Source organism: Haemorhous mexicanus, chromosome 4 (genome assembly GCF_027477595.1).
Source record: "Haemorhous mexicanus isolate bHaeMex1 chromosome 4, bHaeMex1.pri, whole genome shotgun sequence".
NCBI classification, from domain to species: Eukaryota; Metazoa; Chordata; class Aves; order Passeriformes; family Fringillidae; genus Haemorhous; species Haemorhous mexicanus.
In genome coordinates this window covers 75,486,153-75,513,113 of record NC_082344.1, presented here as the reverse complement: position 1 = coordinate 75,513,113, position 26,961 = coordinate 75,486,153, and the positions used below count along the sequence as shown (strand labels likewise).

Genomic DNA, 26,961 nt, shown 5'->3' with positions numbered 1-26,961 from the left:
TCCAGATGCATCTCTCATATGCATCACCTGTAATTTAGAAAATTTCCTTTATTTATAGCCATGGAACGGAAGTGCAGTCTGGGAAATCATTATTACATGAATACCTGGAGTAACTGTAAAGCAGTGGGTTAGGAAAATTCTAGCCAGTGTTGCATTTTTAACTTAGTGGGTGATGGGGAACCCTGTAAATGCAGAATTATTCAGATACCAGTGTCCTTAAGAATAGATTTTTAAATATTACACTCCATGAACATCGTCCTGCTACTTGCAATAAAGTATTGCAAAGTTAAACTGTCTTAGCCTAAATTTAGTATTGCAAAGTTAAACTGTCTTAGCCTAAATTTAGTATTGCAAAGTTAAACTGTCTTAGCCTAAATTTAGTATTGCAAAGTTAAACTGTCTTAGCCTAAATTTCCATCAGCTTGGGGCAAGTATTGCCTGATGTTCAGGATGACTAAACCTGGAATTGGTTCTTGGCTGTCTTCACTCAGAAAACTCATCTTGCCCTTTTGCCTGCACCAGCTCATGCAGTTCTTTGCTATTAAATTGAAAAATATTGTGAAATGATTTGTTTGGAGGATGCAGAGAAAGCTTTGCACAGAGTTCAGACCCTCACTGGTCAGGCCTTTTGTAACAGAGTGGAAATGTTTGTGAAATCAGAGTGGAAATGTTTGTGAAATCAGAGTGGAAATGTTTGTGAAATCAGAGTTAAGGAGCACTGTTAGGGCAGTGTTCCCCAATTCTGTCTCAGCTTCAGCCTGGATCTGTGGCCTTCTTTGTGATGTTTTTCACGGAAATGTCCTTAAAATCTCTTTCAGTTAATGGATGTCAGTGCTGATTTATGGAAGACCTACAGCAAAATGGATCCTGTGTCCTTGGAGGATTTGCTTTTTGAGGTAAGGGAGGTGAAATGTTCTGCCTCAGCTGCTGCTTGGTGGAACCACGGAGTAAAAGTTGGATTTTGTTTGGTTTTAATTAAGTTTATGAGTTCAATTTACAGGCTCTGCCTGCTGTTGCTTGCAGGGTCTCCTCTCATTCCTCAAATCTGCCACAAACTCTGCAAAACATTAAAATAACTTGGTTTCCTTGAATTTATTGCTTTGAAAATCTCCTAAAAACTTTCTTTCATGTGTTTTGTACATGGTTTAATGACATGAAGTTGCTGTGGTTTTGTGTGTTAATCCTCCTTTGTTAAAAATTCCCCTTTAACACCCAACCGTTCTTCCAGGAGAAAAAAAAAACATTTTTCAGATGTTTTGCAGCTCCTTTAAGTGGGGAACAGTGACACTCAGTGGCTGCCCTGGTGCTTTGGGAAATACAAACAGAGGGAAGGGATTCTCACATTAATGCCATGCTCTGATCTCAGAGGAGAAAGCATTGTATAAATATTAGGATATGTAATTATAATTTAGATTTCTAATTTATTATATCTATTTATATTATAATTTAGATTTATCATAATTTATTATAAGTATTACAATCTAATTATGTAATATTTTAATTTATTAATATTTATAATTTATTAAATTACTATTCATACTTTAATAGCATATATAATTTTATAATTCTTGGTGTATATTAATTTTTAATCTGTTCCTAGCTTGATAGCAATTTAATACAAAATTCAGAGTAATTATCCTTTATTAATAACATATTGGTAGTTCACACCAATTTGGTTGTTCAGTCAACTGCTGGAATGAAAATTAAAATATCACAGAGTTTTTACAAGGCTCTCAGTTTAAGTAATCACCTCTCTGATATTTCACTTCCCCTCTCTGGGTGGCAGTGAGATTAATGTTTGGGACTTCTCCTACACCCTGAGCAGACCTATTTATTAGAATTTGAGGTTTTCAACCTGAAAGTTATTGTTAAATTGACTTAAAGTTTCTGAAAACAATAAACCTAAACCACACACCCACAAAAAGACACCCTGAAATCCAGCAGAATGTCCTTATCTTCTAAAATACATTTATTTTCCTGAGTTTATTGTTTCATTGGCAGTCTGTGTTCCAGTGAAATGTCACCTTTGCCTTCATTTCTCTTAAAATAACATCAGCTATTTTCCTTCTAGGATTTAACGATTTTTGAACACCAGTGGACCAACTTTTTTGCTAATTTTGACACTGAAATTCCCTTCATTCTGGAACTCTCAGAATCTCAGGCTGGGGAGGTAGGCCTGCTTCAGCAATCCTCCAGTATCCATGAAGAAAGAATAATTATTCACCATTAATTTGTTTTTTTTTTTTTTTTCCTATTCCATTTCACTTTTCATGTTTGAGGGTTAAAACCACATAATTTAAATATTTTAAAGTCACCACCCAGCTGAAAAATCCATGGTATGATGGCTTGGGACTGCAGGGGTAATTCAGTCAAGTGTTTGCTCACTGATAATTCAATTTCTGTCTGCACAGGAGATATTTGCAGGCAGATTTAACTTGCATTTGGATGGAATCTGGTATGTGCAGGGATTAACAAGTTGAATTTGCACATCTCAAACCTCAAACAGAACTGAGAAAACAGAACAGAACAAAGCACAGCATTTCTGGGGGTGGCTGTTGCTTTTTGGATGCATTTTGTTGCCTTTTTGGATGCATTTTGATGCATTTGGAAGCCTTTTGATGCTTCTTGGATGCATTTTGTTGCTTCCTCTGGGATGGTGGAAGGTGTCCCTGCCCATGGCAGGGGGTTGGAACTAAATGGACTTTCAGGTCCCTCCCAACCTGCACCTTTGAATGATTTAATGAAAGGAGAGATTTAGTGGTGTTTGGGTTTGTTTGTGGAGGTTGGAAGTGTTTTTTGAGGGTTCAGGAGTTTTCTCTGAGAAGGATCATTCAGGTTTAATTAATGAGAGGATATTTCACACTTCTGTCCATGTACTTCTGAATAATTTTTGTTTTCAATTTTTCACAGCCCTTCAGAAGTTATTTCAGCCATGGCATTCAGCCATGGCATGATCTCAAGCCATATAACAGATAACAGGTAATTATTACTCATTATTATTATTATTTTATTATTATTATTATTATTATTATTATTATTATTATTATTATTATTATTATTATTATTATTATTATTATTATTATTACTCATTACTCCCTCTGATGTCACTAGTACCTCAATATTTTATTTCCATATCCCTGATGCCATAATGTTTAAAATTCTTTTTGGTATCACCTCAGTAGATCAAATCTCCTACTGAAAAAAGCCTCTGCAGAGTTCCTTCATGTCCTGGAAGGATAAACTGAGTTTTCCCAGGGTTTAATGCTGTAATTCTTGCCCAGACCATAAAATTTTGTTCATTATGATCAACTCCTTCCTTGTTCCATCCCTGGAAAAGTTTGGATGGGGCTTGGAACAACCTGGCATAGAGGAAGTTGTCCCTGCCCATGGCAGGGGTTGGAATGAGAGGATTTTTAAGGTTCCTTCCAGCCCAAACCATCCTGAGATTCCAGGAGAGACTTTTAACCAAAAGTTGTTGTTTAGCTGAAGGTTCTGTTGCAGAATCCACGTTCTGCTGCTGTGAGCTAATCAGGGTTTGTTTAGCTCACTCAATCTCTCTGCACATTCTCAATTCTCTGTTCTCTCTGCACATTCTCCTCTGTTTGGAGTGAACCAGTGGAGTTTAATGCCCTTTATTTCTGGCAGCATCCTCTGATGCTTGCATTGCATTAAAGAAAAGAAAATCTTTGACCTCTCCAGCTGAGTTTTGGGCCCAAAGCCAGAACTCAACCCAAAATAGTTTGGTTTGTTTCCAACACTGTCATTTCAGGGCTTTTCAAGATAATAAATTTTAAACTAAGCAGCTTTTCAAGGCAGCTTAAGATAAAAGAATATTTTAAGAGCATTTGGGAACAACCTTGAGATAAGTTCAATTATCATTTTATAAATGCAAGTAGATTTTTTCTTTTGAACTTGCTCATTTCACTGTGAAGCTTTGTGCAGCTTTAGTAATTTTTTATGATTATAATGAGAAATTCAGCAGTTGAAAGCTTTGATTTCATTTGTTAGTCAACTTCCTGCAAGTATTTTGGTGTTGATTCCCTGTCTCCTCCTCAGCCCGAGCAGGCAGCCCTTTGTCCTGTTTGGCAGCCACTCCACAAAGGAAAACTTGAACACTGGGAACTTTAATTTTCCATCTGAAGGGCATCTGGTCCGAAACACTGGCCTTGGTGGGAGCACTGCCAAGCATATGGTAAGGCTTTGGAGAAGTTATCTGAGATTTGGAAGTATATTCTCTTTTTCTTTGTATATTTTTTGTGCTTGTCTCTGATGAGTTAAATGCCTAATTCTTCTTAACATAAAGCACCTTAGCAATCCATCAGTTCAAGGAATAAATGTGATTTTTCTTGCTCTTTCCAAGTGGAACCATACTGGATTCTTAATCAAGGACTGCTGAAAGAGTTAAAATAATTTATTCTCTAGAAAAAGACAACTTTTGCTGTAAATGGGTGGGGGAGAGGGAAATGCTCTTTGTGTCCTGGCCTCCTGTGATCAACTTAACTGTGACACACAGATTCTATTTGAATCACATTTATTTAGCCATTTAAAAAAAAAATTTTGTGAATAAACCTGGGATATACCACCATGTATCCAAATTCCAGTGCATGCTTCAGCAGCTACTGACAAAACTCTGAAAAACCTTTCATGGAATTCCAGGACTGTTCTGATCAAGTTGCAAAGCTTCACTTATTTCCACTTCCAAGTAAAAGCTGGGTTGTTAAAAAATCATTAATTTATTTCCCTTTCTAAGTCAAAGCTGGGTTGTTAAAAATCATTAATTTATTTCCCTTTCTAAGTAAAAGCTGGGTTGTTAAAAATCATTAATTTATTTCCCTTTCTAAGTAAAAGCTGGGTTGTTAAAAATGATTCTTTTGTTTCCCTTTCTAAGTAAAAGCTGGGTTGTTAAACATGATGAACTTGTTTCCATTTCCAATTTAAAGCTAGGATGTTAAACATGGTTAACTTATTTCCACTTCCCAGGAAAAGCTGGGTTGTTAAACATGCTTTTACTTGTTTTGTTAAACTTGTGCTTTTACTTTTACATTTCTAAGTAAAAGCTGGGTTGTTAAAGATGTTTAACTTGTTTCCATTTCCCAGTAAAAGTTGAGTTGTTGAACATGATTAACTTGTTTCCATTTCCAAGTAAAATCTGGGTTGTTGAACATGATTAACTTGTTTCCATTTCAAGTAAAAGCTGGGTTGTTAAAGATGTTTAACTTGTTTCCATTTCCAAGTAAAATCTGGGTTGTTGAACATGATTAACTTGTTTCCATTTCCCAGTAAAAGCTGGGTTGTTAAACATGTGCTGAGGTCCATCACCCCAGGGATTTGGGATCCTCTGGCTGCAGGGCCTGGGTGGCTCCAGAAGGCAACTTGGCAGCGAAGGAGGAGAGAGGTAGAGTGTGGAGAGAGCTCCCTGCTGCCTCCAGGGGCTCTGGGAGTGGTGTGAGCCCTGAGCAGGTGGATGTGAGAGCATGAGTGAGGCCATGAGTTGATGAGCTTGTCAGCATTTCAGGGATGGATGGACGTGGGGCTTCTGGGCACAGATCACGTGTGCAGAGCCTGAGACAAGAGTGGTTTTGCATCTTGGTGAAATCTCATCCTCCTTTTGCTGCTCTTAACACTGTTTCTGTGAAAACACTTCCAGTCCTGTCTTTCCTTCCCTTGTGAGCAATAAGATGCCATTTTAAACCTTTGCAAGTACTGTGTTATTGTGATGTACTTGCTCCATCTGTTGTCCTCAGATTCTGATGCTGTTCTTAAAAAGGTGGTTTATTTACAGGTACAGGTGATACTGTTTTAATAGGGTGTCATGAACATAGTAAATAAGACCAAGTGCCAGCCTAGTTATGGGAACCTGACCCACTTTCCTCTTCATGAAAAGAGCAGTTGACATAGGAAATTGAAAACACAAGTCAGAGCTCATCTCCTTTCCAAAGTCTTTCAACCATTCAGGTCAAGTCAAAAGTGAAATAGACCTTTGAAAACGTAAGTTGCATTTTCACCATCCAGTTCTGTGTTGTAAACTTCTGTAGTCTGTCAGTGCTTAGAAGACTTAAGGGGAATGTAGTTAATTGTTAATTATTGCACCCCTTTGTTTTACTGATGTCTTTTGTATCTCATTAATGCTGACTGCTAGGTAGTGCAGTGTGTATCTCCAAAGGGACCCCTGGCCTGTTCAAGGACCTATTTTTTTGGAGCCACTCACATTCCTTTCCTGGGTAAGTGCATGAAATACACCAAGGCAGTTTTTACCTCTGATTCCATGAAAATTTGTAGCAATTACAGGCTTTGCTTCCTCTCTAAGTGGTGGATTCTGTAGCCAGTGCATGAAATCATAGCAGATTTTTGGGTAAAATCTGTCAGAGCTGAGTGTTGAACATAAAATCTGTCAGATCTCAGTGTGCAGATCCTTTTTAAAGCATTAAACAAATATTAAAGTCCATGTTCCATATGGATTTATAAAAAACCAGTCTCCAAAATACATAATTCAAACTGAGAGTTGTCAAGTAACTGAGGATTTTTAGGATGAAGGAAATTCTTTCACTTCCATCTTTTATCCTCAGTGTAATGAGTTACAGTAGCTGTATTCCCAAATAAAACCAATGTAAAATTTTAAAAAACCATATTCTTATATAGTTTGAAGGGCTGGAAGAGTCCATGAATGAAGTCAGTCCTTAGGGTTATCTTGAAAAAAAAAAAGGAAAAAAAAGAAAAATGAAAAAAATTATAAAATATATATAATATATTATATATATCATATAATACATATTATAGATTGCATATTGCATATTATATATATATTATATATTATATATTATATATTATGTATTATGTATTATGTATTCTGTATTATATATTACATTATAAATATATTTAATATACAAAATATAGAAATACAAAATAAATAATTAAATATATTAAATATATAAATATATACAAATATATAAAATATATAAAAATATATATAAATATATAAAAATATATACAAAATATATATAAAATAAATATATATGCTGGGCTCAGAACAGCTGAAGAGAGGATGGTTGGAAAATTGGAATTACAGCCTGTGTTTGCCTTAGTAGCATAAAATACTGGATAAATTCCATGTAACATGTGCAGCAGAAATGTTCTCAGAGTGTTTAAACCAAACCTTTTTTATTGTTTTTGTTTTGTAATTTCTGTTTTAACACAGGAAATGACAATGAGATGCACAAGCAAGCTGAGCAAGTGTAAGCTGCCAATTTTTTAATATTATTCCTTAACTCTTCTCTCTCTCTACTCCGTGGCAGTAGGTGACACCTGCTTTTAGTGGCTGTTGGCATCTGCAGGGACATTTTTATTCAGAATAATGTGCATGGGACAGGGTTGCAAAGGCAAAATCCTCGTGGGGAGTTTCAGTGGGTCCATGAGGAGTTGTTAGGAAAGGAAATATTAGTTAATTTTGCTGAAATTGTAGTAAAAAAAAATCTTGAATAATTTTAAAAGATACTTTATGTGAACCAAGGGGAAAAAGTCTCTCACACTGCAGCATCTTGCACAGACAGAAGAAAAAGCAATTTTTGGACCAGTTTCATTCACAATGTGGAAAATTTCTGATGCTCAGTGAAAATGCCAGCAGGGAACACTCAAACCTGTGAATAAACTCACTCTGTTCAAGTCAGAGCAAACTGAAGTTTTCCTAAAATTTGGGAAGCTGCAAAGCTTCTGCACATTTTAACCTTCTCAAAACCCCACTTTGTTTCTCCATGTTGTTGTCCACTTCTGTGCATGTTGGAGATCCCTGTCCAGCTTGGAGAACACAGGAGAAAATCTGCTTTGGTTCTGCTCTCTCTCTTGAGAAACCTGATTTTTCCTCAGAGATTTTTGTCCTCCTTATTAGCTGGGATCATTTTAGGAGCCTGGTTTTTCTGCAAAGCTGCATGACCAGGTAGCAAGATACTAAAAATATTAAAGATGTGTCAGTGCTGTCACACTAAATATTGTTAATTTTGAGACATGAAAATGGAATTACTGCACTGAGCAGCAGAATTTCCATTTTTTAGAGAAAACTGAACTCCAACAGGTGTTTTTTCTTACATCTATGTACTGCTCAAACATTTTTTATCCTCCTTCAAAAATCCTTTGTACTAAATACATTTAAATCAAGATGAGTAGGGAAGCTCCAAACCAAGCAGGGGTTGATAAAGGCAGTAATTTGAAAATAATATTTTTTTTCTTGGAAGCATCCCTGTATTGCTGCAAATAATCTAATTGCAACACCAGTTAGTATAATTGACTTTTTTTGACAAACCTGAACTCATGATTTTTAGCTTAGTTTGCAGTTGTGTCCTGCTTCTTCCAGTGGTCAATATTTTATAAAAAAGTGAAATAAAAAGTATTTTATGAACACTGTTCATTCCAAATTTGGCTGTAGTGATTGCCTGGAGTGCATAAACCAGCTCTGAAAACTGAATGATAAACTGAGATAAGTTTTGTGTTTTATTTTTATTTTAAGACAATGCTTCAAAAGCAACACAAAAGAAATCCTGTGCTGGGGTTTTTTTTGTTTTTTTTCACTGCTAGCTTTAAAATGTTAAAATGGGAAGAAGAATAAGACAAAGGACATCTCACTGAAGTGTTTTCTTGCAAATATATGTGGGAATTTGAGGGAAAATAGGAATGGTGTCAAAGTCTGGAAGAATTACAATATAAAGGAATTACATTGCTTTAATGCAGTGAAAACATGCTGAGCACATATGAAAGCACAGGAAATTACAATCCAGAAACCTGAAAAATCAGTGAAAAAGCTGAATTTTAAAATCACTTGCTGCTGTTGGGGATGATCCAAGACAAGCTTTGGTGCATTTTGAGGTTTGGGATCTTCAGATGCTTTTTTCCATCCTTCAGGAGTGCTTTGCCTTTGGCTTGAATGCTATATCCTTCTCTTTGCTCCCCCCTCTTCCCTCCCTCAATATAGGCAGTGGAGTAATGAGAAAACTTAAAATTAGGGAGTAATTTTATTGATCTGTTAATTATTTTTATTGTAATTTAGCAGGAAAACAGAGGCTGATGTTCCTTGGTTGGGCACTCGGGGCTTTGTCCCCAGTGGCTCTGGAGCTGTAAATGTGGCAGTAGCTGAAAGTCACTCCTGGCTTCACCTGACTTTGCTTTATTTCTGTGCCATTTTCTCAGTCCCTGGACTAAGCTGGGATGGAGATTGCATGGAATTGTGAAATGGTTTGAGTTGGAAAAGATCTTTAAAGGTCATTTCATTCCAGTCTCCTGCCAGGAGAGGGAGGGACAGCAGGGACACCTTCCACTATCCCAAGTGGCTCCTTGGACACTTCCAAGTGGCCTTGGACACTTCCAGGGGTGCAGGGGCAGCCAGAGCTTCTCTGGGAATTGCATCCCAGGGCCTCCCCACCCTCACAGGGAATAATTCCCTCCCAGGATCCCATCCATCCCTCCCCCTGTCAGTGTGAAGCCATTCCCTCTGTCACTCCAGACCCTGCAATTAGGATGTGATTCTTAAACCCAACTGCAGCAAAAAGCAACAGTAAACCAGATTTTTTATTCCTGACTAACAAAAGCAGCAGATACATTTCTATCAAGAGTTATTTCCCTAAAATATCCTGTAACCTCAGCAATTTCCTCGCTCTAATTTAATTTTCTTAAACAGAAAGCTTAACTATAAAACTACTTCACTTATTCCAACAAAGACCCCTTCCTTATTATTAAGGGAGTTGTGCAATGAGAGGAAAAGCTGCTCCTTTAAAGAGAGGAGGAAGAAAACTCTGCCTGTCCAGTAAATGTTGTGTTTGTATCTCTCTTCAGTACGCTGTTGTCGCAAATATATTCTGCTGTTGTAGAGGCTGTGCTTGCTGGCATTGAGTGCTATGCTAAAACTTCCACTGAATCCAAGGTAAATGAAGTTGGTAAATGAAATTTAATTGTTCTCTCTCTGTCACTGTTGATTTGGATTGCTTGCAGGATGAGATTTACGTGCAAAGCAAAAGGAAAACCAAAATGAATTCTGTGTTTCGCTCAATGGAATAACCCAAGGTTCACACCCTGCCCTCCAAGCAGGCTCTGAATTCTGTTAAAAAAAAAAAAAATACAATAAAAGAGAGATTTCAGAGTGTGTCTAATTTTTACCCATCTCCAGTTGGGTTTCCATCTTCTCATGAATTTTCCTGACCTAGTAAGGAACATGAGATCTGTGAAAGAGCAAATTTTAGCCTGGTGCATCAGTGTGTTACTGTTGAGTGTCTCCTGTTGGTCTTTGGGTGCTCCTGGAGCTTCTGGGATTTGGAAGGCCATGGGAAAGGATATTTTAATTTTGATTTCCTTTTTTCAGGCAAAGGAGGTGGCAGAGCAGGTGCTGCTGTCTGTGTTAGACACCCTTGGCTTAGCACAGCTGAAATCTGCTTTACGGTGGGTATCTCCAGAGTTGCTCATTTGGCTTCTTTGGGGGGAAAAATATCAATTATAAACTGAAAAATATTAATTTCAAACTGAACCTGCCTGACTGCCAAATTTCAAGACTTCACAATGCATTCAGCCTTTAAAAATCATTATAATTATCCCATTTTCCAGTTTTCTTAATCACTTCTTTTGCTTTAAGTGTATTCCTGCTTTTTTTTTTTCCATTTAAAAATATAAACCACACATTTCACCTGTACAATTTCTATTCTACAGCTCCAAAATTGCTTTTCAAATCCAGGCTGTGAACAACCATGGCAGGTTTGTATCACTGTCTTACAATTTCTTGTTATTAATTCCATTATTGTGTTAATAACAATAACAATAACAATAACAACAACATTATTATCTTGTTATTGATTACAGTGCTTTTCATACACTAATAAATAAATTTTTCTCCTCTTGGTACTCCTGCAAAAACCCCTTTGTTTGATAATTTCACACAAGTTGTGCTAAATGCTTTTGTGTGTGAGGTAGTTCAGTGATTTCATATCTGTAATTCTGTGGAATCTTAAAAACATTAAAAGGAATAAAAAGCAGTTGGGCAGACTAATTTTTATTAACTGTTAATGAGTAGAAGCAGCATGAGCTCATTAACAATTTCCTTTTAAAAGTGCTTTTAACTTAGTTGATATCACGAACTTGTGCTTATTTAATCCTCACACTAATTGACTGAAATGACCTGCACAAATAAGTGTTTATTTTAAAATAGAACAGCTTTTTTGGTGGCTGTGAAGTCCCAGAAAGATGATCTAACTTTTAAATATTTCATTATCATTGTTGTTCTAGAATTACTCCTTTAGATAACGAGGACAGCCTGAGTTTGATTAAAACGGTAAGAAATAATAATATTTATTTATTTAACTAGAAAATAGAGCTCAAGTGTCTGTTTTTCTGGGACATACTGACATTTTTATGTGAATACAAATATAAGAGGAGACATGAGTGAGATTCAGATGCTGGACCAGGTTTAACAAGAAATCAGAATTCAGATAAAGCCTTAACACAGATTTAACCACAATATGGAAATACTGGTTTGGGATGTTTGAAAAATACAAATTTTGCTTTTTCAATTGAAATATTTCAAGTTTTGCTTTCCCTTCCCTCCAACTGCAGGCATCCATGATGGTGTTTGACATTCCAGACCTGCTCACAGGAAGAGGATGCTTGGGATCTGTTGTGTTTTCAGACTCCTTCCTGACATCACAAATACAGGTCAAAGAAAAAGGTGAGCAGTTTAAATCCTAAAATTCATCACCACTCTTGTCCTCTGCTGGCTTTGCTGTGATGGGAAAGCCAGAGGAATTCCAGTGGGTGTTTTTGCTCTTACCCTGATGGGTTTGGAACACTAAGAGCAAAGGAAGAGGCCATGGAAGGATCAGAATAAATCAGAATTTCTATAGAACTCTGGAGCAGCTCTGTGTATGTCAGAGCACAAGAGGACTGGGAGTTACTCTGCTGTGAAAGTTTCATTTAAACACCCAGAAATCCTTAAAATAATAAGATTTTCATATTTACTAAAGAAATTTCAAGTCTTAAAGCATTCTGAAGTATGTGGGTGGTATAAGTTTAGTGGCCATGGTGATATTAGGTCAGAGGTTGAAAATTCTAAATTTCATCACCACTCTTGTCCTCTGCTGGCTTTGCTGTGATGGGAAAGCCAGAGGAATTCCAGTGGGTGTTTTTGCTGTTACCCTGATGGGTTTGGAACACTAAGAGCAAAGGAAGAGGCCATGGAAGAATCAGAATAAATCAGGATTTATAGAGAACTCTGCAGCAGCCATGGAAGGATCAGAATAAATCAGGATTTCTTTGGAACTCTGTGTATGTCAGAGCACAAGAGGACTGGGAGTTACTCTGCTGTGAAAGTTTCATTTAAACACTCAGAAATCCTTAAAATAATAAGATTTTCATATTTTCTCTAGAAGTTTCAGCTCTTAACAGTAACATACTGGGCATTCTGAAGTATGGGGGTGGTGTAAGTTTAGTGGCCATGGTGATATTAGGTCAGAGGTTGAATTTGGTGATCCTGAAGGTCTTTTCCAACCTTAATAATTCCCTGATTTCACTGCTTTGCTTCCCGTGGCTCCCCTGCAGATGGCAGCATCCACCCAGACTCCAGGCACGTTATCCTGACTGCAGCTATCCCAAGATTTGCTTCCTGGCTGGTGAGTGAGAGCACAGAGCCTCAGCTCAGCTCATCCACAGGGCAAAACTTGCTCTGGGAGTGGGCTTGGCTGAGGGAAAATCTGGAACCTGAGCACTGAAATACAATTTTGTAATATTAACATGCCCTGGTTCTTTAGATTTGGATGATAAGTGAAAAATTAAGCTGATGGTTCCATGCATGGCAGTTTTAAATTATTATTATTACTATTATTATTATTATTATTATTATTATTATTATTATTATTATTATTATTATTATTATTATTATTATTATTATTTCTTCACCTCGCCAGGTTTTTATCTTTTTAAAGATCTGGTTGTTTTTGAAGTGCACAGTGGCACTTTGGAAAATTCTCTTTATTGTGGGGCATTTTAGATCAGCCCAAAAGAAAGCAAAGTTTGATTCAAGACCTCTGATGAGATAGAATTCCAGAGAATACAACAAAGCTGGGCATTGCCCTTGGCAGTGCAAGCTTGAACAGTAATAAAACATAAAACTGCATGCTTTCTATCTAGATAATATTTTAGTCTATAAAACAATTTAATGGGGAGAATGTGGTGCAAGAAATTATTTTGGTCCCATGGTAACACAGTATTAAAAGCACAAAATTGATTTTAAAACACTCTGGGCTCAGGGCTTTTTCTCTCTGTGGTACCTGAGGTTCTTGTTGGCCTCTAAAATGCTTTTTATTTAATGTTAGACTTACTTTATTTATATAAATCCCCATTCAAATGGAAGCTGTTTCTGGCTGCAGGTTGAAGACAGTGATGTGAAAGTGTCTGAAAAGGCACAGCAAGTATTGAAGGTAAAGTTCAGTATTTTTGTTACACTTTGATGAAGCAGGATTTGAACAACTTGAGCTCCTAGCAGACTCTCCTTTTATTCTGTGTGGTACTTCTCTTCTACAGGACTTCTGCCCTGTCTTTTTCAAACAAAATAATATATTGTGTGTAAAAGTTTGAGGGTTTCTTTATTTCAAAGAATCATAAAACCCAAGAGCAAAAAGAGTCCTAATAAAACTCTGATTTCATGGAAGTCTCACTGAACATTACTCATGGAGCTCATGTGTCTCCAAAAGCCCCTAAAACTTGATGCAACTTTCTTTTGACTTAATTAGCATGTTCATGTCTAAAGGAAAACACTCTAAGCACTAGGAAAAAAAAAAAAGAGTTTGGAATCTGGAAACATCTTAAATCACATGAGTTTCACATTTGTGGTGCAATTTGTGGTTCCCAGGAATGTTCATTATAAATAGATTTATTTTCATGTAATATACTTTTAGCTCAGTAAATGGACAAAGCAAAAACAAAAAGCTCAGCCTTGTGGTTGTGACAATAACTTGTAACTTCATTGCTGCTGGCAAAACCAAAATGGGGGGAAGGTTTTTAAAAAATTACCCTCTTGCCTTGCTCTCTTTCCCTGGTCCTTCTGTATCCATGCAGGGTAAAAGTCTCTTAAAAGAAAATCTTGGAGCAAAAGCAGGAGAAAATGTTCCTGCTTGGGTTGGTCCTTGATGCAGTCTGTGATGTGGCTGTTTGGATTTTCCTGTTTAGGAGGACAAATCTTTCCTGGGCACTTTCCTCACTGGGGGTGATGGTGTTTATATCTGTTCCAGCAATCCACAGGCCATGCCTGCAGAAGGTGAGATGTAGTTGGGTTTGTTTTTTTTTTTTTTTTTTGGCTTGTTTTTTCTTGTTTTGTTTTGTTTTTGAACAGGAGACAGGTTCTGGGATTCACACTCTAGTGAGCCAAACTGTGCCATCCTCTTAAACTTCCAATTTGCCTTTCCAAGTCTCTTGTTTTTAATTCCTCTGGTTCTTTTGTCCCCAACCTCTGCCTGGAAGTCCTGGAAGGAGAGTTCCTGCAGAGCTTTGGGCACTGAGGCTTTGCAGAGCTTTGGTGGGAGGAGGCTTTTCCCCACAGCTCACCTTCCCCAGTGCACACCCTGGCTCCTCCTGTCCTTGCCAGATGTGCTGCCAGATGTTTTCTGCTTTTTCTGTCTCTTACAAACATGAGCTTGGAAGGATTGGCCATTGCAGAAGTGCTCTGGGCTCCCAGGCCAGGTGGAGAAGGGAAATATTCCTCCCAAAGCCTCCTCCTGGAGCTGATGTGCTCCAGGTTTCTGCCACTGCCATTTTCTCTCAGGAATTCAGAGTTTGGCAGCTCAGCTGCTCACTGTGGCACAGAAAAATGCCTGAATTTGGTCCTTCTCAGATCCAATCCAGTTACAGCTTTTTGACACAAGATCCCTGGCAGCACTCTTGGATTATTACTCTTTTTTGGGTGCCTTTTCCTTCAAGAACTTAAACAACATGAATGTCCCAGGAATAAAACTGAAAACAATTTGATAGGACTGGTAGATTTCCCTCCCTCCTTGTGCCCTGAATGAATAGATACTTTGTAAGGCACAATACTTTAATTCTTTATATTCTATAAGATATAATTCTATTCTATATTTCTGTATATTTTCTATATTTTTTCTGCAGAGAAGGTGCTGCTGTCACAGTGCTGATGTGCAGCAGGAGGTGCTGAATATCTGACATTAAGTGCTTGGTGCTGACAGCCTTTAGAGGAGAACCTTCAGCTTTATTGTCTTTGCCCTGGAGTGTGGAGGATAAATAATGATGTGCAAGGCAATTAAACAGCAACTCTCACACAAGGGCAGCTGCTTTTGCTCTAATTGATCAGATTTCAAAGAGAAGAGGTTAATGCAGAGGGTGATGTTCAGCTGTTTTGCAATGCAGTGCTGTGGGCACTTGTTCACTCAGTAAATAACTGCAGAACTCTGGATTCTATTTGATTTGATTTGATTTTTTTGGGCTTTGTTAAAACTGGCTCAGTGTGCCCCCAAAGGAGCAATTTTTTCCTTTTAAATATTTTTTTTAATTTTTTTTTTTTTTTTGAGATTTGTGAAGTTCAGTGTTTTACCAACTCCTGAGCTGGAGAATAACAAATAAATGCTGTAAAGACCATTAGGAAACCCTGCAAGAAACATGACATTTTTTTAGGTGTCACATGACAGTGAAGATGATTTTGTTCCCCAATTTGGGCTCTGCTGAGGTTGCAGCCCTGTAGGCTGGCCCTGTGAGGTGCAAAAGGTGCATAAAATTCATGGAATAGTTTGGAACATTTAGATCCAACCCCTTGCCATGGGTAGGGACACCTTCCACTAACCCAGGTTGCTGCAAAAAAATTAATGATCAAGTAAAATTTCATTTAAAAGGCTAATTTTAAATGATTTCTTTTAAGTTTAAATTAAACTTAATGTTAATTTTTCCACTTATATATTTTTACACTTCAGTTTGTTACAATATTTAAATATTCAGTTGTTTTGGGATGCAATCTTTACTTAAGTTCTTGTATTGTCCATTTTGTACTTCTGCAAGTTTGAAATTTGACAGGATGGAATTTTTTTTTTTGCTTTTAATTAAAAAAAAAAGTGCCTCAGAATATTTATGGTAAGTGGTTCCGTGGGGTCAGATAAACTCAGATGAAGTTGTAGTGATGATTCCTGCTCTTGGTAGTGAGATCCAGTAAAGACTGAATGGTTGTAAATATTATCCCAAATAAAAGAAATAATAAAAATTAAATAAATATCACTAATATTATCCCAAATCAAATTTTCTGCTTGTTAAATGCAACAAAATCCTGCAGGAACACAGATTACTTCCTCAGGAAGCCAAGACAGTCATCGTGGGAAGCTGAAATGTTGATTTATACCTCATACAATTCTTTTTCCTTCAAATTCCAGGCAAATTGTATTTCTTTTCTGATGGAATTCTGTTCTGTGATCCCCACCACGGCAGCATTTCCATTTCCAAAAACCACATGAGTTCCATTTCTCTCTATGATGGGGTGAGTATTTTGTCTTTCTGTCATAAAGTTTCCATCAATTTTTAACCATGATTCTGTTCTGGTACAAAGTTTAGATTGAAGTTTCTGTACAGCTGTAATAACTGATGCAAACCTCTGCAGTTTTGGTGCTGATTAACTGAAATTAGTGGGTAAGGAGGAGAGAATTTGGTATTGGAGTTAGCAATGTGCTGTTAACAGTGTGAGAACTGCTTTTTGTTAGGAGAAAATGACACAACATGACATTGATCAAACATCTCACAGTGTGAAGGGATGGGTAGAGAAGAGTTCAAGGTGTGGTGAAGTCATGGAGGGTGAAATTCTGCCTTTTATTAAAATTATATTGGAATCTCTCACTTGGCCACCAGAGCAGTGTTCAGGCTCAGTGGGAATTGAGAGGTTAATGATGGCAACTCAGCTCTGTCCACCTCGAGGCAGAAACACTGCCTTAACCATCACTCCTTCAGGCTGGAAAGGAGATTATTTGTGTTGGTTACTGTTTCCTAAACACTGGGACAAAAAGAAATCAGTTTCCTTTAGTTTCCCTTTTGTTCAGGTACAGTATTCCCCATTTATCAGTGGCCTCCTGCAGCATTGTGCTGGGTGATTTCATCCCACAATACAGGAAACCAGTGAAATACAATAAAAATGGGATTCAATTGAGATGAAAACACAGCAGCTCAGAGAGTCTTACCTTAGCTGCCTTTTCTTGGACATCATGTTGATTGCCCCTGGTTTAAGAAGCTATTTTAACACTGACCTTCCTGGCATTGTTTGAGTCAAGACACTCACTTTCATAAAAGTTGCTATTTCTGGGACCTGGCCATCATTCTTGAAATGCTGCCAGATTTTTGTGTGAAGCTAAGCCTTGACAGGGAGTGTATTATTGTTCTACTGACTTGGCAGAATATGAGGGTGGAGGGTTTTGAAACTGTTAAGAAGTGTCAGGAGAAGCAGGGGAATCGTTGGTTGCTCTTTCCAAAAGTTCCTGCAGCAATATGGATGGAAAAGAAAAAGGAGAATTGAATGTTCTGATCAAAATAAAAGATAGCAAACTTAGAAGTGATGCAAAATGCAGTTTTTTTAGCAGCTTTAGCATGATGCCTGCGAGATATTCTTCTTTTTCACTTGGAAACATCTGGAATTCTGCTCCAGCACGTGCTGTGAGGAACTGGGCACTGAGCTGCCCCTGAGCTCCTGGAATCCCTGGCACTCTTGCATGGAGGGCAGGGGAGATTCTGGCCATTCATCAAGGCAACAAATATTACCAAGCAATATTTAGAAGAGTTCACAATGACATGAGCATCTTGTAAAACTTGGGGCTGGCTCCTTTCAACCTTGTGTCTGTGGAGATTATTGCTGCTGCTGCTGCTTTTCAGCTTTTTTCAATTTGTGGAGCCCAAAATGTTTTCCAGGAGCAGATTTTGTTGGACACTTCTCGTGCTGACAGCAGCATGGATGAGTTGGCCTTGGAGTCTCTTCTCAGGAAATCTCTAAACCATCCTGCAGAATCCAGGATCTGTGGATTCTGTTCCAAAAGAAATTGTTCTCTTCGAGGAGAATATTTTTGTATGTTCTTCAGTGACCTCAGGGACTTTGAGAGGATTATTTTTATGATTAATCCCTCAGTCAGCAAAGCAGAGAGATTCTGTTTGCAAAGGGCTCTGAGTTGATACCAATTCTTATGTAACAGTTCCCCAACTTGAGCTTTTTCTTCCCAACAATGAGTACAGTGACTTCTTTGCCCATTTCTATTGAAAGTGAAGGGGATGCCACTAAAATTCTGATTTGAGCCCTAAATCATTGAATTCCCATTTCCCAGAAAGGCTTCATGCTTCTAAATTGTTCTGATTTTTTAAGTCTTTGATGTGAAAAGGGTTATAAGTGAAAAGCCCTTGAATATAAAACACTTCAGCATCCTGCAGATTTGTGTATAAAATCCTGTCCTGAATTCCACAGTCATGGAATGGTTTGGGTTGGAAGGGACCTTAAAAACCATCTTGTTCCACCCCCTGCCTTGGAACTCCTTCCCCTTTCCCAGGTTGCTCCAAGCCCCATCCAGCCTGGCCTTGAGCACTTCCAGGGATGGGACATCTCCCACCACTCGGGGAAAAAAACTCCAAAACAAACTAAAAAATAACCCAGGAAAAACAAGTCAGTGTTTTCTCAGAACAAAAATTAAACCTGAGTTCAGTTCTTCCGAGGGAAACACAACCCTGAGGGCTTCAGCCTCCCTTGTCACCTTTTTAGGTGGCACTGAATTCATTTTTTATCTGCTGTCTGTGTTGGAGATGTGGCTGTAGACAAAGAATTTGTTGTTTGAAGCAGTAGCAGAGGATGGGTCTAGATTTTGGTGGGGACAAGAGAAGATTTTAAAATTTAAGCTTTGTTGTCAGGACAAAAGTTTAGTGCTTTCATCAAACTCAGATCCTTTGTTTTGAGCTTGTGATATCTCCAGTAGCTGCAGATATTTGTGCTCCACCCCTCCTGCTCCATCTCTGTGCCATGCAAAGTAGAAAATATGAATTTGAACTTGTCCTGTTTCTTTCTTTTCCAGGATTCCAACAGCATCGTTGCTGCTCTCTTTATAGACTTCAAAAGTTCCCTGCTTCCTCATCTCCCCATTGAATTCCACACCCAGAACAACTTCCTGATGATTGCACTTTTCCCCAAAAGAAAGATTTATAAAGCTTTTTATTCCCAGGTAAAGTGGAAAAAGTTTGGTTGGGGTGGGGGAGAAACCCCAGAATTGCTCTCTGTGTGTTTAAGACGTGTGAGAAAAACTCTGATTTCTGGAGGAATTTCCAGTGATGGTGCTGCTCGTTGTGTTTAGTGCTCCCATGTGCTTTCACTTTGCCTTCTGGAGGCAGCCAGGGCTCTAAAATCTGCTTTTCTGAGCTGCATTTCTGGTGTCTAATTTGCTGCAGGGATTGTATGGAGTGGCAGAGGTTCCATTGTGTGTTTTTGTGGTCAGACACATTTGGATCTTGATCCTTGGGGAAGTGGAGTTAAAGTTTTTCAGTCTCCCATATGGCATTGTATTATTCCCTAAGTAGATTGGCTCCTTGCATTGTGCTGCAGAGGCTTTTAATAAACCCAGCTTTATAACAATAGTGCTTTTGAGGAAATGAGCCTGGAGATTTTAGGGCTTCACAAGGGTTTTAGGATGTGCTCATCACACTGGGTTGGAAAAGACCACCTAGCTCAGTGAGTAGTCCCCACTGGTCATATTAATGGTCCCATAAAATGTCTCCTCCTTTTATCTTAAGTGTTTAAATTCCTCCCACTGTTCCACTCTGAATGGTTGGCAATCTGTTGTTTGTTTGCATTTGAATTTTCAGCCTATTTTATTAATTCTCCTTCTATATCTGTTTTATTTTTCTTTTCTCTACCAGAACACATCCTCGAGATACTCACAAATCTCAGACCTATTCTTTCTGCTTTATTTGGCCTAATAAAACAAAACCAGATTCTTTTCAATCTATGCCTATAAAAAGTTCTTTCTTCTTCTGATGGTTGTAATGCTTTTCTTTTGATCTGGTTGTTGGCTGTAGATATCCAAACTGTTTGTAGTATCTGAGATGAGGGTGTTTGTTTCTTCTGTTGCTTTTTCTCTATTTATTCCTGTCCTCCTTTGAGTTAATTCTTTTGGTGAACAGTTCCACACTGAGGTTCATTTTGGGCAGTTTAAGTTTCTCATTTGGCACCACATCAGTTGCTTTGCTCAAGCAGATAAAATAAATCTTTTGTCTTCAGGATGTTCTCATGAACAAAATTCTTCTTCAAATTGACTCTACCTGATTGTGTAAACCATGGGAATATATTATTGTATTTTGTCAGTATTTACCTTCAGGGCTTTATTGATTTCCTCCAAATTTCTTTCTGAAAGTCTGTGTGCCTCACAGCTTACAAAGATTCACTAAAATTTAGGGGCTGCTTCTACTCTTCTCAATTATCTGGCTTGATACCTCACTCACTGGAGCTGTACTTGGGCACTGGAATTAGGGAATTGCAACTGCCCTGTTACCCAAATCTGGGTTTGTTAAAGACTGAGATGAGCCCACAGAGGTGAAATCTGCTGTGCAGGATGAGGTGATGCCTTTCCCATCCTCACTCTAAAGGCTGCAGGAGGAGAATTTGTTTAGGCTTTGGGATGTGTTGATTTCTCTCATTTTTTTTCTTTGATACCAAAGCAGCTCTTATTTTAAACTTTCTTTGTTATACAATAGGTTCTGATATATTTCTATATTTCTAACACTTGTTAGCCTGACCTATGTTTTCACTTTATCCCCAACCCTTTGACTCTTAGAGAACACAAATTTCCCTTGACCATTCCTTTTTTCCATCCTTCCTTTGAGTCCCTTCTGTGTGTTTTAAAGTGGTTGTTTCTTTAGTTGTGTGGATCCTTCTGCATCAGCAGTATTGCCTTTGTTAATATCAAAAGTACATTTTATTTTGATGGTTTTTATCTCCTACCCTTGTGTTTGGGATGCTGAGTTTTTAATGGAAAGCAGTCTCAGTCCCCCCCAGTTGTTTTGTCTTGCAGACAGTTATTGTGAAAAATGACAATGGCTGCTGCCTTTACTTCTGAAAAGAAGGGAAATTCCAAACACTGACAGGAGTTTGTGATTCATCTGAATCTGATTTCTAGGTTCCCAGTGCCACTCAGATTAATGTGTCTTGGCTGGAGCAATTGGATGGGAGCCAGAACATTCCCTAGAGAAACAAAGGGTTTCCTTTTCTTTTGGGAGGGAACAGAGTTTCTCTTCAATTTTGAGGAATGATTGCTGCAATCTCACCTCGTGAAAATTACAGCAGTGCTTCAAAAAGACCTGAATTAATTCAGTTCCTGCTGCAGAGCACTTGGGCTATTAACACCTACATTTCTATCAGGGAAAACGAGGCCATATCAGTAAATTCCTAAAGCTCTTCCAGTCTTAGCCAAAGAAAATGTTGCAAAATCTGATCAGTGGATTTGAATTTTAAAATTGGAAGGGACCTCAAGGCACATCTCATCCCACCCCCCTGCCATGGGCAGGGAACCTTCCACTCTGCCAGGTTTCTCCAAGCCCCATCCAACACTTGGACCCTTCCAGGGATGGGGCAGCCACAGCTTCTCTTGCAGCAAAACCTTTATTGTGCAATATTTAATGGCTTCTGACAATGGGTCTGGTTTTTTAGGTGAGCAAAACCAATTCCTAAACAAATTCACAGCAAATTTGGGAAAAATAATGACGCTCATGCATAAATGTGGTTTATTCCAGGTTTTCTCTTCGTGGCAAAACCAGGCAAACTCAGGATTATCTTTAAGGGTTGTCCCAGAAGAATTCCTGTCTGAGGAACAAAGGAGGCTGTAAGTTCCTGCCAGTGCAGTGCAGTTACACAGAAACTGCAATCAGAAAAATGCTGTCATTTATTGCTTTTGATAATAACAATTAAATTCTGATAATAATTTAAAAAATGGTGCATTCTTAGTGCAACACTCAATTTAATTTTTCTTTGGTACCATTTAATCTGTACCCATGTAAAGAAGAGAATTTTTTAGGTTTCTCCTTTAACTAATTAATTAATTTCCTTCTTTTAGGCATTCCAGTGTTCAGAAGCTCTTCAATGCCTCTTTTGCTTCTGGGGAAAGATGCAGGGAGCTGAAACTGTCTGCTGCCATTCCAGGATTGGAGAGGTGAGAAATTACTTTTGTGTTCAAGGGATTCATTCTGTCAGAAATGAGACAAAAATGTTTTGGTAGATGTGATAGCCATCTAAAAATATTTCTTAAATAATTCTCTCTTTACACTAGGATGTTTTTATTCTGAGATAAATTATTTCCTCTCTAGCTTGACCTTTTCATACTCTTGTTTTAGTAATTTCCCAGCTATTTATATGGATGAAACCTTTTGCTGCCAATTGTAAGGAAATAAACTTTTTATTTTTGGAAGGTTTGTGCAGCACTTCGCAGTCAGCAGTGTCAGCACCAAGCCAGTGATGAGAGCACATCTTCCTGTCCTTCTCCAGCAGTCAGAAACCATTTCTGACAGCAAAGCAGAAGGTGATAAGGTAAGGAAACAACTCCACAGTAATTCCTAGCCCTCATATAGAATATTTGGAATGTTCTGTCAGTAGTTCTGTTGTAGTGTGATAAAATACTAATCCTGTTCAGTCATGCTCTGCCTCCTCCTCCTCTACCACCAGTTTTTTGTCTTTTTTTTTTTTTTTCTGGTTATATACTTAATTCTTTTCCATTTAAACAATTTTTTGGAAGTGCAAATGGTCTTTCAACCTGATGAAATAGAGGCAGAAAATGAGGTGTAGATCTTTAAGTGAAGTGTTTTCTCTAATGCCCAGAGAGACTTTGTCCTAAAGCAGGCAGCTTGTTTTTATGAATTGCTGAATAATTTAACTGAATTGTTCTCTGGAACATAAAACTCCTTTAAATAGCATTGAGGCAGCACATGATATTTAACATTTGCTGATATTATCTGTACAACATTCCTTTCTCTATAGGGGCAATAACAATTGTCCAGTTTAAGGTGGGCTTTAAATAGCATTTTCAGAAAAAATATTTCCTTGGAGCTTCCCAGCTTTTGAAATCTGCTGAAAACAAAGCAGCAGGAATGTAATTTTTGCTTGCAATATTGCTGGGGTCTGGTTCACAGAATGGTTCAGAGACCATTCTGACAATTAATAAACCCTTAGGAACGTTTTAAAATCTGATTTTAAGGTTGGTTTAACTGTGAATTTTTAAAAAAGAAAGAAAAATCTATATGAATCATAGGAAACAGCCTTTTTGTGTCTGCACCAGTGTTTCTGTGGTTATTTTGTGTTTAGACTCCCCTTGTCCCCTGTTGCTGTGCTGCAGGTGATCATCACCATCCTCACTGGGCTGCCAGGGTGCCGTTCCAGCGACCTCTGTTCTTTCCTTGTCACTTTTACCAAGGAGCATGGCAGGTGGGTGCAGCTCTGCTTACACTGATCACTGAAAAACAGCTTGGCATGAGGGCAAAAAAAAAATTATCCCTGTTTCATTTGGTGGTTTTTAAACCTCATTTCAGCCTGACAGGTAGATTTGCCCTTAAATTGATGCATTTAGACAGAAAAACAGCACAGGAGATTTCTTTGTTGCTTATTCCATGTGGTGAAGAGCTTCTATTTATTGATTCTAAAATGCTTTTATTTGTTTTTTGAGAAAAGACTTGACTGACAGTCCTTGCCACAGCATTGTATTTAATTTAGCCTGATTTGAGGTGCATTCAGGACATCTGTTGTATGGCAATGAGACAAAGCTGCTATAGGAATTTGCCAGTCTGTGTCTTGATAGAGCTTCTGAAAAATAATAAAAAAAAAAATCTTATCCTTTTAATTCTTATAGCCAAACACCTTAGCATTTAATTTTAGCCATGTTCTTCACTGTTCTTACTTTTAACTCAATTTTATCAGGTTGATTCAGAGCAGTTTTGTGGCTCTGTTAGAGGGCAAACACGTAAGGTGACTTTTGAAGGTTGTGTAATAGCACATCTCATGTTTTCCTGCAAATGTCATTGTTACTTTCCATTTTTGCAGTGAAATATTTTCATGCCCAGAGTCTTGAATTGGATTTGTCTAATTTTTGTTTGCTGCATCACTGCCAGTGATCAGAATTACTGATATGATGTACAGCTTTGAAAAAAGCTGGTGAACATTGTTTTATTGAAAAACAACAAAAAACACCCACAGACCCCTCTGGCAGCCATGTAAGGAATGTGCATGTGCTGGAAATGATAGAAAGCCAAATAAATTCCCCTTCCCCACGTGGCCACATGGAATGAGATCATGATGAGAGATGTGAAATCTTTGGGCTTGTCAAACTTCATTTTGGTCTGTTGCTTGAAAAGAGATGTTCTGGTTTGAAAGCAGTGAGAGACTCCAAGTCAGAAATAGAATTTATTAGGAAAAGGGAAAAAAAAAACCCCAAATACATGCAATAATACAAAAGAAAAACCCTTGAGAGAGTCAGAATACAACCTGACAGCCAGTTGGAATGGTGGCTGCAGTCCTCCTGGAGTGCCAGGTGTGGTTCTGCTGGAGCAGGGATCCTGTAGAAGGGTGGAGTCTTCCTCTAAAGATCCACTGGAAGAGGCAGCTGCTCCTCTGGGAATGCAGTGGAAAGGCTGATCTGCTGTCCCAGAGTCTCAGATTGTATCCAGGTAGGAATGCTTGGCTCCTCCCCCTGCGTGGAGCATCTCCCCATGGGATGATGGCATTTTATCAGCCATGCAGGGACACTCACTGGCCATGGACAGAAGATAATTAATAATTAATGGCCCATGAACAGAACATATGTCACAGACATATTTCATGAAAAATCTTTTCATTAAGATCTTTTCTCTTGAGAAGCTGAGAGGCCTCAGAAATTAAATGCAAACAATGATTATCTGCTGCTGTGGAATGCAACAGGTGGATCTGGGATTGGTCTCATGTGGTTGTTTTTAATTAATGGCCAGTCACAGTCCAGCTGTCTCAGACTCTCTGGTCAGTCACAAGATTTTATCATCATTCCATTCTTTTCCTTTTAAGCCTTCTGATGAAATCCTTTCTTCTATTCTTTTAGTATAGTTGTAATATAATATATATCATAAAATAACAAATCAGCCTTCTGAAACATAGAGTCAAAATTCTCATCTCTTCCCTCATCCTGGGACCCCTGTGAACACCACCACAAACATAATTAATAATTAATGGTCCATTAGCAGAAGAGATCTCCTGGAGGGAGGATTGGTTGTGCAAGAGATAAAGAGAACTGCCCAGTGAACAGCAGATAAGTGCCCCACCTCTGACAGATGGCAAATAGAGCACACCTTGCCTGGCAGTCTGGGACAACAGGGAGGATCCAGAGGTGCTCTGTGCCAGCTGATGACCTGCCTTGCTCCCTGTGTGTGCCCCAGGTGGATTGTGTATCGGCAGACCATGGACAGCCCGCAGTGTTTCAGTGCCTCCCACTTCCAGCGCTTCCTGGCCGGGCTCCTGGAGGCCCAGCAGAACCTTGGGGTCCATCAGCCCACCCTGAAGAGCACTGGGAAGCCCACTGGGAAGAGCAACAGGCTCCTGGTGGTGCTGCAAGGGTAAAGAATCCAAACTTTCAGAACTGTTGTGTAGAATAAGGCGATTCTGGTTTATTTACGGCCCAAACTCAGCTTTTCTGTCCCTGTTGGTTTTGTTGCTCCTGTAAAAAAGATGTGCTTAGCTTTCCTTTCATGTTCTGGGTGCACTCACAGCCCAGAACCTCCCTGTGCTGGGCTGATCCCTCAGTTTGGGCAGCAGGGATGGAGGGATTCTGCCCCTGTGCCATGCTCAGGTGAGATCTCACCTGCAGAGCTACCCCAGCTCTTTGGTCCCAACTGCAGAAGGACCTGGAGCTGCTGGAGAGAGCCCAGAGGAGGCCCCAGAGCTGCTCTGATGGCTGGAGCCCCTCTGGAGCCAGGCTGGGAGAGCTGGGAGTGCTCACAAGGCTCCAGGCAGAGCTCAGGGCCTAAAGGAGCTCCAGGAGAGCTGGAGAGGGACTGGGGACAAGGGGTGGAGGGACAGGAGCCAGGGAATGGCTTCAGATTGGAAAAGGGGAGATTTGGGTGGGATATTGGGAAGGAATCCCTGGCTGGGAGGGTGGTGAGGCCCTGGCACAGGGTGCCCAGAGCAGCTGTGGCTGCTCCTGCATCCATGGAAGTGTCCAAGGCCAGGTTGGAGCAGCCTGGGGCAGTGGAAGATGTCCCTGGCTGTTGCAGGAGGTTGAACTAAGATGACCTTTAAAGGTCCTTTCCACCCCAAACTGTTCTGTGATTCTGACTCCAGAACTGCCAGCAGAGATCAGACTGTCAAAAATCTTGTTGCCTGATGGAGCAGGTGATAGCAGAGGAGGACTTAGTGATGTGTTCTGGATAAATGCCATTTTCCTCGTGGGATAAAGGTGAAGACTGAGCCACCTACCTGTGTTTGACATTTCCATCTCCAATGTAGCATTTGAGAACCAGGATCATCTTCTGAGTCATGAGAAGGTGACACAAACCAGTGTGAGGGAGGCACTACCCTGACTTGGGTTCTCACTGGGGATGTGCAAATGGAGCTCAGCATTTTCTTCATTCTGATAGTGTTAAAAACCATCATTTTTTTCCATGTTGGAGCCAGATTGATTTAATTTTTTTGTGTAATCAGTAGGGATGGTGTTAAATTCATTGATGGGCAAAATAAGTGATACTCTGGTAGCAGCACTGGCTTCAGGAACAGATAATTGGAAGTTTTTTATTCTTTATGGAGAGTTGGGTGTTGGTGCAGAGCTTTAGAGTAGCTGGAGTTCTCTAAATATTCCCTTCAGCTGATAACTGACAGTAGAGAAAAGTTTATAACTGGCTGAGAAATAAATACCTGAAATTAAAACTCAGGTTCACCTAAGCCTTGATGTGATACAGAGATAAAATACAACAGTGGTTGGAGTTCTGATAAAAAATGGA

At 38.9% G+C, this 26,961-nt stretch overlaps 1 protein-coding gene across 1 annotated transcript in view; it reads left to right on the top strand.

Moving 5' to 3' along the window:
* DNAAF9 (dynein axonemal assembly factor 9) overlaps window positions 1–26,961 on the top strand; it is a 73,125-nt gene that overhangs the window by 25,310 nt on the left and 20,854 nt on the right. The window contains 22 exon segments of the mRNA XM_059845471.1: window positions 819–896; window positions 2,072–2,170; window positions 2,911–2,937; window positions 2,939–2,979; window positions 4,057–4,192; window positions 6,140–6,221; window positions 7,196–7,232; window positions 9,817–9,904; window positions 10,340–10,416; window positions 10,681–10,725; window positions 11,254–11,299; window positions 11,581–11,692; window positions 12,562–12,632; window positions 13,389–13,439; window positions 14,188–14,275; window positions 16,386–16,489; window positions 19,044–19,190; window positions 21,751–21,839; window positions 22,071–22,166; window positions 22,423–22,540; window positions 23,343–23,431; window positions 25,405–25,581. Of these exon segments, the coding sequence (XP_059701454.1) occupies window positions 819–896; window positions 2,072–2,170; window positions 2,911–2,937; window positions 2,939–2,979; window positions 4,057–4,192; window positions 6,140–6,221; window positions 7,196–7,232; window positions 9,817–9,904; window positions 10,340–10,416; window positions 10,681–10,725; window positions 11,254–11,299; window positions 11,581–11,692; window positions 12,562–12,632; window positions 13,389–13,439; window positions 14,188–14,275; window positions 16,386–16,489; window positions 19,044–19,190; window positions 21,751–21,839; window positions 22,071–22,166; window positions 22,423–22,540; window positions 23,343–23,431; window positions 25,405–25,581 (1,898 nt within the window).